The 14,143-nt window shown below is 38.3% G+C and overlaps 1 protein-coding gene across 4 annotated transcripts in view; it reads left to right on the top strand.

Moving 5' to 3' along the window:
* Positions 1 to 14,143, top strand: part of LOC126088534 (uncharacterized) — a 200,549-nt gene that overhangs the window by 113,166 nt on the left and 73,240 nt on the right. For all 4 annotated transcript variants that reach the window (XM_049906708.1, XM_049906710.1, XM_049906711.1 and 1 more), the window contains exon 8: positions 431 to 628. In XM_049906708.1, coding sequence (XP_049762665.1) covers positions 431 to 628 — 198 coding nt within the window. The remainder of the gene's footprint in view (positions 1 to 430; positions 629 to 14,143) is intronic.

Genomic DNA, 14,143 nt, shown 5'->3' with positions numbered 1-14,143 from the left:
AATGGATGCAATATTCACACAGTTCTGAAACAATGTAAGACCATTTGCACCATATTTACCAGCATCTCTAAATTATTATATTTTTGGTTATAATAGAAGGAAACATTCCACGAAGGAAAAATATATCTAAAGACAAAGATGATGTGACTTACCAAATGAAAGTGCTGGCAGGTCGACAGACACACATTTGTGTGTCTGTCGACCTGCCAGCACTTTCATTTGGTAAGTCACATCATCTTTGTCATTATTATATTTTTGCATGCACCTTCTGTTAACATTGGAATCTGCTTGAAAATTTTTTTCAGGATATGAATAAGAAGCTGACTCGGTTATAATATCACTTTTAAGAAAGTTATTTAACAATTTAGGATGCTATAAGTTATGTAACTGCTTTTTCTAATTGTGATAACTTTTTTCTTTATTGTTCTAGTTCTGATGACCAAAGTGTTGCCAGCACAAGTGCCACTGCAACGGCTACTTCATCTCCAGTGCATCATGCAAATTCAACTAATAGGCCTTTATACTCAGAGGAATATTACACAGTTCCAGAAATAAATGATATGGGACAAAATGAACATTATATTTATGTAACATATCCACCAGAATTAAAAAGGAGATTGTTAGAAAGGTTAGTTTGGTCTGGGTGCATATAGAGAAAGCACAAGCTTTGTTGTACTTACATAAGCATCTCCATCGTTGCACATAACATACAAACCAAAGAAAACTATCCACATAAGACGTTAGTCACATGCATGGCTTGTAACATTATGCTGCATACTGCATGAAGAGTTGCATGTACTTTCTGTTTGTCTTTACATAAAGGAGAAGTTTCAGAAATGGTTTTTTATTAAGTTTACCACAGCTTTAATTTTGCACAGGAATTTACACTATCTGTGTTGATTAAGTTTGTTTTGTCCAGTTAAGACCAACAACAACTGAAATTCATCTGCAATTATCTGTCTGAAATACTCTCAGCAGCAGAGTTTGTACTGTACAAAAGAAACAATGTTGCTACCTGTAACATTTATAAAATAACTTTTTGTACAATTATGTGAATTGGAATAAGAATGTAAAAGTTGTGATATCAATAAAACACATGTATTTGTGCACTCTTATAGTAATGGCCATTGCATTTGTTCTCTTCAAATCTTTTGCCAAATGACTTATATGAAAAGATAAGGAGCAAAAGTGTCTCAACAATTCACAGTGAATGTGGTGAAATTAAGATATTTGAGGTGACAATCTGCTTGTAGAGATAGTAAGCTGTGCAGTCAAGTATTTAAAAACCAAAAAATAATGTTACTATTCCGTACAAAATGAAATTGCCTTACAGATCCACTGCAGCAGTATGATGCTTATATTTTAAATTACATCAGAAACAATTATTTATAATTTAAGCTGGATAATTCTATGAACCTTTCAAATGAAAACAAGCATGCGCACCCACCCTTCCACCCACTCACCTCTCTCCCCCCCCCCCCACCTCCGTTCCCCCCTCCCCCCTCCCCCACCCAACACACATACACACAGTATTCATTTCAGTATGTCCTCTTGTGGTAGAGAACATTAAGACAAGTGGAGAAAAAGTGCACAATTTCAAAATATAATATTCACAAACAACCGTGAAACACAAAGTTTGTCATAAAGACTTTTACTTTCATAATAGCAAATACAGCTGGAAAATAGGAAACCAATGTATCATTCATTGAAGGAGGCATAGCCTTTGGCTTCATTCTCACTGTTTGGAAATTTTGTTGAAATTCCCTTGAAAGCACAATAATTCTTGGTTGGTAAAATTTCAGTGTAAATACATAAGCCATAAAAGCTGTGCAGAGACACACAACACTCTTTTATCTTCCAAAAAAATCATTTTATCTTAGTAGATATGAACGTTATTGTGTTCAGTTGTGCAGTAGGAAGATAGTTTTCTCCTTGTCTGACTGGGGTCACATTCATAATGTTGGCAGTTTACATTCTCATCCAGGTAACCAGTTTCAGTTTTCTATGTTTCCCTAAATTGCTTAAAGTAAATGCCAGTGTGGTTGCTTTGGACAGGACATAGGCAATTACCATAGTCATTCTTCCATCATCCGAGCTTATCTTCCATATCTAACAGTCTCATCATTCATGGGACAATACACCCTGATCTTCATACTTTTACATCCTTTTGATAAAGATGACTGGATTTGTCGTCAAATGCCACCACAGTCTGATTATTATCCTGCAAATGGAGACTGGAGATGGTTCTCAATTGTGAGGAACTTCATAATAACTTTCAAGTACTCTTGAAAAAAATCTCATGTTTGTCAGTGACAGCAGCATACTAATCAAAGAGCAAAATCTACCATATGTAACACTGCTCAGATGATAAATAAACAAGCCTACAGCTGATTCACAGAAAGCCTACTAAGTCTGAATCTCACAAAGACTTACAATATGCAGTAGCAAACAAATAAAGATGACATGCTAAAAAATTGAAACTGGCAATCACCACAGCACTTGCAGGATGGCCATATGGTTAATGAATAACCTGTTAAAATGATCTGCTGACACCAGAAGAGACATTAATGGTCATATGTAACAACATAATTTATTAGGATGTAGCTGTGTAACAAGGAAAATGGAGTCAAGACATAAATAAACTAATGAGGATGCTCAGTGTAGCATGTTCTGCACTTAGACACATTACTTGTGCCATTGATTTGAGCAAAATGGTGTCAACTTACTTTCAGTTTCAGCAAAAGCAAAATCAAGAAAACCACATTAAGCTAGTACGTCTTTAAGGGCCTCTCCAGAGATCCTCTGTTTCTTAATAGTATTTGATGCTGATAATGAAAATTAGTTTCAACTGAATTAGGACTTACAAAACCCAATAACAGACAGAAGGATAATGTTCATGTAGACTTTACCTCCTTTCTTGGGTTCAGACAGTGGTTCTGTATTCTGATATGAATGTTTGAAAGAAGCTGTTAATTGATGTGAAGTATCCCTATAATCCCAAAAGAAAATGAAAAACATGCCTTCTGTTAATCAAAGCTGATAATACACGTTAATTGTAAACTTTCATTTTCAAATACACTGTAAACTTAGCTTTGAAAATTATTTTACCAAAATCAATGCAGGCTATTCCTATTTTTCACTTTATTTATTTCTATCCATCCAGTCAACTGCACTAAATACAAAACCCATAAACTGGTTCTATGACTTCATTGTTAATTTGTACAGCAGTCTCTTCACTTCACTGAGAGTGCATTGTTTTAATCTTATTACAAATCATTATTTAATTTTTGTCCCATTTTTGCATGAAAAACCAACATTACCCTAATGCAGGGGCAAAGTTGTCCTCTATCAGTTTCTGTAAATTTTTGAAGAAGAAATCTATCTCCTCACCTGAATGTGTGCACATTGATGGATAGCCCTGCATAATTTCCTTGAATATCTTTTGTTTGAAAACATTTCTTACTATACTGCACTGAGATTCCTTTTGGATATGAAACATTATTTTTATTTTTCTTGTTTATGCCTGAATTTATCGCTGTCTGTTTCTTTGTAGTAAAGAAAATGTTACGATTTTAACTCTAATGTGTCTGTATTTCATTGTTGCAGTTCTGATAACCCTATGATATCCCACTTGATGTTTCTCACCACACAGAGTTTTGTTAATGATAGCCGTAATAAGACATCGTGTGAGCATTACTAAATGCCTTCTCCGAAAACAACTTAGAACAGACAATTAGGAAACCCACTCATGGTGAAAATATATTGGGTCTAATGGCAACAAATAATCCTTTTCTCTTTGAGGATGCCCGCATCAAAACTGGTACCAGTGACCAAGACGTGGTTGTGGCAACAATGATTACCAAAGTACAAAGGATAACTAAAACAAGCAGAAAGATATATATGTTCAATAACCTAGATAAAAAATCAATAGTGTCATATCTCAGTGAGGGCAGGAACATGTAGAGCAGCATCAGCTACAGTGTGCCAAACTTAATGCCTGCAGCATGTGCGGGCCACATGTGGGCCAAGGCCTGGCCTGTCATTCAGCTTTGTTTGGCCCTTCTCCAGAAGTAACCGCAACAAAACAACATTTTATTTATCACTGTGGTGTGGATTTTTGTGGTTGGCACAACTCTCTGAGTTTATCAGAATCGTAATGTTAGTGCTATTTGTTCATGATAATATCACGTTCTTCATATTATGTAGAACATTCACAGGTCCAATTGCTTTTTGTACAAAAAGAGGCAGTATAACAGTCAATCATCACAATCCTTTAAAATGAATGAGAATGACAGATGAGAGGGAAGAGAATTCTCAATTTGCATAAATGATGGGTACTGCTTATTTCCTAAAAAATGACATTACAGTACCTGCAGATATAATTTAAAGTTTGTGCTAAAATTGCAGTCATGGAACACTTGAAAAAATTGGTGGTATAAATAGTACAATATATGAAGTTGCACCCATTATTCCATTTTCACTTGCAGCAGTTTTCAATGGAAACAAACGAAGAATATGGAGACTTCATATATTACTGCAAAGTATGGGGTTGGCCAGAAAGTAATGCACTACATTTTTTTCCTCATCTGAAAACAATGCTACAAATGCAAAACATTAACGTATGTATTATTTGAAGTATCCTGAGTGAGTGTGCCAAGTTTCTGTCACTTCTGACGGGTAGTGTAGCTGCAAGACAGTTTCAAAATGGCGTCTGTAGGTGATGTACATTACATGCAACATGCCATCATTGAATTTCTCACTGCAGTGGAAGAAACTGTGGTGGATATTTGCAAATGCATGTGCAAAGTCTATGGAGCATCTGCTGCCTAGAGAAGTACAGTTAGTCACTGGGAACAGAGGGTGAGGTCATCAGAAGGCGGTTCGGCGGAGCTCCATGATTTGCAACGGTTAGGGAGACCATCCACGGCTGTGGAGCTAGTGATGTCATTTGCAAGGACAGATGCATTATGACTCGGCAGTTGGCACTGCATCTGTCAATCAGCAAAGGAAGTGTGAATGCAATTCACACAGTGAAGCACTGGCTCCACCACCAGGACAAGGATTGGCACAGATAGGGCATACACGCCCTTGTTTTGCGCTGGAGGAAGGCCATAGAACGGGATGGAGACTACATGCAAAATAGGATGTGTAATTCTCATTATGTTCAACAAAGAATTGTTGAAGAAAAAAAATGCAGTGCATTACTTTCTGGACAACCCTCATATATTGAGTCATGGGACAGACCTGGGATGATTGTTTTCATGTAAATCTTACTATTGTTCAATTCATGAAGGGAAAAGGACTGCAGAAACGAAAATTAGAACATCCAGAATGGATTGCAGACTTCACATTTTAAATGCACTTGACTTCATGCTGCCTACTGTAAGACATTGCATGGATAACTTCTTTCTGGTTATGGGGATGCATTTAGAAAGAAAATAACATTGTAGAAGGGACACATTCTGAGAAATACAATTCAGTTCCCTAAGCTCACTCACATTAAAGATAACTCAAGGTTTGAAGAATTCATTGTGGCCTTGCAAGAATTACAACAGTTTTATACAGGTTTAGAGGACACTGTCAATCTAGCATCTATTTTGAAATATTTTCAAAGCTGTTTACCATTTCAGCTGCAAGCACTCCTGTGCATGTATACATGTAAATGGTTGACCTGCAAGGAAATTCCAATTTTAATTATAAATATTTTTATGTTAAAACTGTCCCCAATGGATACGTTGCTTTTCTCAGGTAGATGACATTTAGGGGGCAGGGGAGAATTCTTGGACTTCATGATCGAGTTGCTGTTCATAAGCCACACATCACTTCGGTAAATGGGGTTGCAAAAGTACTACAATATTTTGATCAACATTTGTGTTAAAGACCTTTTTTCAATTACAAAACTAAATGAGTCAGAATTACGTGGCAAGTTGAATACAAAACTCTGTGAAATTATCTGCATCTGTGTGTATGACGACAGTTTGAAGCAGATAAAAATTATATCATGTCTTCAGTGTGCCAAAAATAATTATTTAATACTGAACACGTCATCATTACTAACTTTACGACAGGAGCGAGTATACAATCTAACGGCATATTACTATAGACATAACTAGGTCTACTTTGGGTCTTAGGATCTATTCCACAATGCCACGTCTTGTAGGCGATGACATCTTGATTGGCAAAAGATTCCAGTCCAGGAAGGGAAGCATTTTCACAATGAACAATGGCTAGGGTAAACCAACCACTACCAGAATTTCCATTAGCAATGTCCAAAGTAAAATTAACCCTGCAAAATTTGAAAACATAGTGCCGCACTGCCCACTGAGTGCCTAGCGAGTTAGTGATGCAACCCGCCCGACTTGGCTCAGCGTCGTGCTGGATGCACCATAGGAGCACACTGCTAGTGAGTCTACAGCACGCGTCCGGGATAAGCCACTCCTGCTGGTGCCTGCAGAGTCTAAGTCCGTTATCGGCACGTTACGTAATCAAGGTCACTCGTATTCTATATAAGCGGGCAGTGCATGCCAGCGGAACCATTCCACTGTGAGCTCTATCTGCAACAGCATTGAAGCATTATGCCTCGTCGACATGTGTCTCGTCAACGCCGCCACCGCATGCCTGTCTATAAACACATTTTGTTTGTCATCAATGTTGTTGAGAAATATGAAATATAAAACCAAGTCCCAGGCAGTGCAACTGTAGTTGCATTTAAATGCAGTGCATTCACTGTTTTCCCCTCTTCCATCTTCTCCTACTCAGACAGTGTGGCATGGTGGTGGGGGAAATATGAAGTGAGCTGAGCAGTTTGTCACTTGGGCCCAGGCATGGTCCATGAGCCAAAATCTTGGCCTCCCCTGATAGCAGAGGAACTACGGTTCAGGTTTAAAAGAATAGTTGACCTTGCACTGTATAGATATGTACCCAGTAGAACAGTTCATAATGAGATGGAACATCTATGATATATGATCACTGGTAAGAAAATTTTAAAGAAACAGAGATTACTGCATAACAGGAGTAAAACAAAGCATAAGGCTGTACAGTATGTGATCAAAAGTAGCCAGACATCCCCAAAAATATACATTTTTCATATTAAGTGCATTGTGCTGCCACCTACTGCCAGGTACTCCATATCAGCGACCTCAGTAGTCATTAGACATCACGAGAGAGCAGAATGGGGCACTCCGCGGAAGTCACAGATTTTGATTGTGGTCGGGTCATTGGGTGTCACTTGTGTCATATGTCTGTAAGCAAGATTTCAAAACTTCTAAACATCCCCAGGTCCACTGTTTCCAATGTGATAGTGAAGTGGAGACATGAAGGGACACGTACAGCACAAAAGCGTACAGGCGGAACTCGTCTGTTGACCGACAGAGACCACCGACAGTTGAAGAGGGTCGTAATGTGTAATAGGCAGACATCTATCCAGACCATCACACAGGAATTCCAAACTGCATCAGGATACACTGCAAGTACTATGACATTTAGGCGGTAGGGGAGAATTCTTGGATTTGGTGTTCGAGTTGCTGTTCATAAGCCACACATCACGCCGGTAAATGCCAAATGACACCTCGCTTGGTGTAAGGAGTGTAAACATTGGACAAGTGAACAGTGGAAAAATGTTGAGTGGAGTGACAAATCATGGTACACAATGTAGCAATCAGATGGCAGGGTGTGGGTATGGCAAATGCCCGGTGAACGTCATGTGCCAGCATGTGTAGTGCCAACGGCAGAATTCGGAGGCAGTGGTGTTAGAGAGTGGTCATGTTTTTCATGGAGGGGCTTGCACCCCTTGTTGTTTTGCATGGCATTACCACAGCACAGGCCTACATTGATGTTTTAAGCACCTTCTTGCTTCCCACTATTGAAGAGCAATTCGGGGATGGCGATTGCATCTTTCAACACGATCGAGTGCCTGTTCTTAATGCATGACCTATGGCAGAGTGGTTACATGAGAATAACATCCCTGTAATGGACTGGCCTGCAAAGAGTCCTGACCTGTATCCTATACAACACCTTTGGGATGTTTTGGAATGCCAACATCAGACCAGGCCTCACCACCGACATCAATACCTCCCCTCAGTGTAGCACTCCATGAAGAATGGACTGCCATTCCCCAAGAAACCTTGCAGCACCTGACTGAACATATGCCTGTGAGAGTGGAAGCTGTCATCAAGGCTGAGGGTGGGCCAACACCATACTGAATTCCAGCATTTCAATGGAGGGTGCCATGAACTTGTAAGTCATTTTCAGCCAGGTGTCCAAATATTTTGATCACATAGTGTAGATAGAGAGATTCTGAATGAAACATATTTGGTTGTCAAGAGAGAAATGCATGACACATTCAGTGACTACAGAAGCAGAATATTGTCAATTATATTTCACAAAACCCAAAGATATTCTGGACATATGTAAAAGCTGTTAGAGACACCAAAGTTAGTGTCCAGTCCCTAGCAAATGAGACAGCAACTGAAGTATGTTAGCGGTGAGAAACAATCAATGCCTTCTCTGTGTGATACCAATGGAGATACTATCGAAGACAGTGCTGCCAAAGTAGAGTTACTAAACATAACCTTCCATTTGCCAAAATGCCTTCACAAAAGAAGACGAAGTAAATAGTCCTGAATTCGAATCAAGAGCAGCTGCCAACATGAATAATGTAAAAATAAATATCCTTGGAGTAGTGAAGCACATTAAATCAATTAATAAAAACAAGTCTTCTGGTCCAGACTGTATACTAGTAAGGTTCCTTTTGGAGTATGCTGATACATTAGCTCCATACTTAACAATCATATACAACCTTTTGCTCGAAGAAAGATCTGTACCCAAAGACTAGAAAGCTGCACAGGTCACACCAATATTCGAAAAAGGTAGTAGGAGTAATCCACTAAATTACAGGCCCATATCATTAACTTCAATATGCAGCAGGATTTTGGAACAAACATTGTGTTCGAACATTATGAATTACCTCAAAGGAAACGGTCTATTGACACACAGTCAACATGGGTTTAGAAAATATCGTCCCTGTGAAACACAACTAGCTCTTTATTCACATGAAGTGTTGAGTGCTATTGACAAGGGATTTCAGATCATTTCCATATTTCTGGATTTCCAGAAGGCTTTTGACACTGTACCACACAAGAAGCTCGTAGTGAAATTGCATGCTTATGGAATATCGTCTCAGTTATGTGACTGGATTTGTGATTTCCTGGCAGAGAGATCACAGTTTGTAGTAACTGATGGAAAGTCATTGAGTAAAACAGAAGTGATTTCTGGTGTTCCCCAAGGTAGTGTTATAGGCTCTTTGCTGTTCCTTATCTATATAAATGATCGGGAGACAATCTGAGCAGCTGTCTTTGGTTGTCTGCAGATGACAGTACCATTTATCGACTAATAAAGTCATCTGAGGATCAAAACAAATTTTTTTTTAAAAGATATCTGAATGGTGCGAGAAGTGGCAGTTGATCCTAAATAATGAAAAGTGTGAGGTCATCCACATAAGTGCTAAAAGGAACTCGTTAAACTTCAGTTACACAATAAATCAGTCTAATCTAAAAGCCATAAATTCAACTAAATACCTAGGTATTACAATTATGAACAACTTAAATTGGAAAGAATATGTAGAAAATGTTGTGGGGAAGGCTAACCAAAGACTGCATTTTATTGGTAGGACACTTAGAAAAAGTAACGTACCTACTAAGGAGACTGCCTACACTACGCTTGTCCGTCCTCTTTAGGGAATACTGCTGCACGGTGTGGGATCCTTCCAGATAGGACTGACGGAGTACATTGAAAAAGTTCAAAGAAGGGCAGCACATTTTGTATTATCGTGAAATATGGGAGAGAGTGTCACAGAATGATACAGGATTTGGACTGGACATAATTAAAAGAAAGGTGTCTTTCGTTGTGACAGAATCTGCTCATGAAATTCCAATCACCAACTTTCTCCTCCAAATGCGAAAATATTTTGTTGACACTGACCTACATGGGTATGAACAATCACCATGATAAAATAAGGGAAATCAGAGCTTGTACAGAAAGATATAGGTGTTCATTCTTTCTGCCCACTATACGAGATTAGACTAATAGAGAATTGTGAAAGTGGTTTGATGAACCCTCTGCCAGGCACTTAAATGTGATTTGCAGATTATCCATGTATATGTAGATGTAGATGAAATTGGGCAAAGCAAAACAAATGCTGAAATGCTTAATTCTGTTTTCAAATGCTTCTTTACAAAGGAAAACCCAGTGGAATTTCCCCAGTTTAATCTTCGTACCACTGAAAAGGTGAATGAATTAAGTATTAGTGTCAGTGGTGTTGAGAAACAGCTGAAATCATTAAAACTGAAGAAAGCTCAAGGGCCCAACGGAATCCGTATCAGATTCTACATTGAATTTGTGGCTGTATTAGCCCCTCTTCTAACTGTAATCTATTGTAGATCCCTTGAACAAAAAAACCATGCCCAGTTTTGAGAAGAAAAAACCAGTGTCACCTATCTACAAGAAGGGTAGTAGAAGTGATCCACAAAACTCCCATCCAATATCCTTGACATGAATTTGTTGTAGAATCTTAGAACATATTCTCAGTTCAAATATAATGAGGTATTTTGAACAGAATGACCTCCTCCATGCCAACCAGCAAGGATTCCAAAAACATCAATCATGTGAAACCCAACTCACATTTTTCTCACATGACATGATGAAATCCTAGGATCAAAGCAGGCAGGTAGATGCAGTATTTCTTGATTTATGAAAAGCATTTGACTCAGCAACACATCTCTTCTTATTGTCAAAAGAACTATCATATGGGGTATCAAGTGAAATTTAAGACTAGACTGAGGACTTTTTTGGTAGGGAGGATGCAACATGTTATCTTGGAGAGTCCTCTTCAAATGTATAAGTAACTTCAGCTCTAACCCAGGGAAGAGTGTTGGACCCTTGCTGCTCATATTTTATATTAATAACCTTGCAGACAATATTGATAGTAACGTCAGACTTTTTGCAGATGATGCAGTTATCTATGATTAAGTACTGTATCAAAGAATCTGCATAATTATTCAGTCAGATCTTCGTAAGATCTCAAAGTGGTGCAAATATTGGCAACTTGCTTTCAGTGTTCAGAAATGTAAAATTGTGCACTTTACAAAATGAAAAAACATAATATCCTATGATTATAATATCAATGAGTCACTGTTGGAATCGGCCAACTCTACAAATACCTGGGTGGACACTTTGTAGGGATACAAAATGGAAAGATCACATAGATTCAGTTGTGGGTAAAGGTGGTGGTAGACTTCAACTTATTGGTAAAATAGTGGGGAAATGCAGTCAGACTAAATAGGAGACTGCTTACAAATCACTTGTGCATTTGGTTATAGAATACTGCTCAAATTTATAGTACCTGTACCAAATAGGACTAACAGGGGATACTCAACATATACAGAGAAAAGCAGCACGAATGGTCACAGGTTTGGTTTGTTTGATCTGTGTGTTACACAGATACTGAAGGAAATGAGCTGGCAGGCTATTGAAGATACATGTAAACTATCCTGAGAAAGTGTACTAACAAAGTTTCAAGAACCATCTTTAAATGATGATTCTAGGAATATTCTACAATGACCTATGTATTACTCAGATAGGGATCATGAGGATAACATAACAATAATTTCTGAAAACACAGAGGCATTCAGTCGTTCTCCCCTACTCCATGTGTGAATGGGATGGAAAGAAACCATAATAACTGGTACAATGAGACATACCCTTTGCCATGCACCACATGTAAGGTGACCATATTTTCTAGACTCAAATTCGGGACATTAACATATTTCCTAGGCCCAAATCTGGGACACATTAAAAATTTTGCAAAATAGGCTATATTTATTTATTTATTTATTTATTATATGAGAAGAAGTTTTCAATTAAGTGTAATAAATAAAAAATATCAATTAAATTTGATACAAAGAAAAGCACATTTACATTTTATTAATACCTTCTAAGATAAATGAGTGTGATCAGGGCAACTGTATTTATCAGTGCTGCGAATTTTCTTTATCAAGTCTGTATTTTTCAACAACATATGAAAAAACTCGACACAAGTTTCATCATAATTTATTCTACTTACTAAGATTGCTTTCATGGTTTCTACAGCCAACTGTGTTTTGTCACTTGTCCATATATTGTTCATGTGGGAGAATATCCTTTCAGTAGCAGCATTAGTGCCAGGAAGACAGAAAAGAAACTCCACTTGCTTGAGTACATTTGAGAATGGCACATGATTCTAGCTGAAATGAGAAATCATCTCAACCCATTTTTGACCTGGAACAGTGTTGTTAGCAGTCCAGCAAATGCGTTCGAGTGTGAATTTTTCCCAGTTGCTGTGGTCTCTGACTGCCCATTAGCTGTTTGAGCTGCGGCCAACACGTGTTTGCTCAGTAGAAACAGTTTGATAACGGTTTCGACAATTTGTTGTACCCTCTTGTCAAACAATTTCCCACCATAACTAAAACTAATCATAAAATATACTGATACAGGTGAAATGAATGTCTAATTTGGGACAAATTGTGTCATGATCGTTAATTTTGGGACAAACAGGTGTCCCGAGTTACCTTTGAAAAAATTCGGTACAGACACACAAAAATCAGGACTGTCCCGAAAAAAATGGGATGGATGGTCACCTTAACCACATGGTGGTTTGCAGAGTATAGATGTAGATGTAGATGTAGATGGAGGAGGCACTGAGCCACAGACAGCTTTCATTGTGCATGTCTGTGATTCAGTGACTCATCTTTGAGGTGCATAGCAATCTGTTCTTTCTATATCATTGTTATTCCATTGTGGACTTTCCATTGCTCCATTTGATGTTTTTTTAACTCTTTGTCCAACTGCACTTGCCTATCTTCAGATTATAACACTCTGCAATCTGTTGTCAGCAAAAAAGAGTTGTTAGAAGTAAGGAGGTTTCTAAAGTTCATATTAATGTTTATTGGGCTAAACTTCATGTAGAAAGTTGTTGTCACAGATGTAGCAAGGCATGTTCTATAGCCTAGAGCCATTCTGATCTTCATACTAATGTTTACTCAGCCAAACATAATGTAGAACACAAATGTGAGCACAGATCTAGGCATGTCCTATAGACTACAGCTGTTGTCTGAGTTCTGCCAGGATGCTATTCCTAATATTCAAGATCACTGCAGAAACTGAATCAGCACATTGCCTCTACTGTAGGCTGGTGAGTAGCCCATCTGTATTGGTCCCATCCCTCCCCCTACTCTTTAGAAGCTATCCATCAAGATGGACACCTAATAGGTATTAACAGCTTTATGGCATGAACATGTTCATTGGACACTTTTTAGTTCCCTTAAGTCTTGGTAAGATGTGTCCGCAGCTCGTGGTCTTGTGGTAGCATTCTTGCTTCCCGTGCATGGGGTCCCGGGTTTGATTCCTTGCGGAGTCAGGGATTTTTCCTGCCTCGACATGCCTGGGTGTTGTTGTGTCGTCATCATAATTATTCTTCCCATTACGGTCGGAGGAAGGCAATGGCAAACCACCTCCACTAGGGCCTTGCCTAATACAGTGGTGCGGGCCTCCCGCATAGTCCCCTATGCTCCTCGGAGTATGGGACCTCATCATCATCATCATCATCATTGGTAAGATGTAACCACGATCTCTACCCCTCTGCTCCACAGGCTGTAGCAGACTTACCATTGCAGCCCGAGTATCTCATTCTTCCATTTATATTTGTAATTAAGCCAACAATATTTATTAATTATCACAATACAGAAATTGTTTTGTATTTGCAGTTTAGATCTGGTATTAAATGTATTTTCACACATAAAGTCTGTTCTCAAACTTGAATAGGAATTCACATTGAGTTCTATATGCAATTTTTTTTAACATCTCTAAAGAAACAAGTAATTGGTTCTGAACCCTCACATGGCTACAATATTCAAGAATTTCACATACAGTGAGCCTACTGCTAAATAAGTTTAAACATTCTATGCTCAAAAATGAAAAAATATTAAGGCCACTTTTTAAAAAATAAATGTTCAGTTCTATGTACAATACACCTCGAAATTTGGAAGGGTAATTGGTTTGAACGCCATCAGCTGCGAAACAATGTAAGTTTGGTTGTGGTGTAATGATTGTG

Source organism: Schistocerca cancellata, chromosome 6, assembly GCF_023864275.1.
Source record: "Schistocerca cancellata isolate TAMUIC-IGC-003103 chromosome 6, iqSchCanc2.1, whole genome shotgun sequence".
In the NCBI taxonomy this organism is placed as follows: Eukaryota; Metazoa; Arthropoda; class Insecta; order Orthoptera; family Acrididae; genus Schistocerca; species Schistocerca cancellata.
The sequence above is the reverse complement of the archived record's forward strand: the minus strand, read 5'-3'. Positions and strand labels throughout refer to the sequence as shown.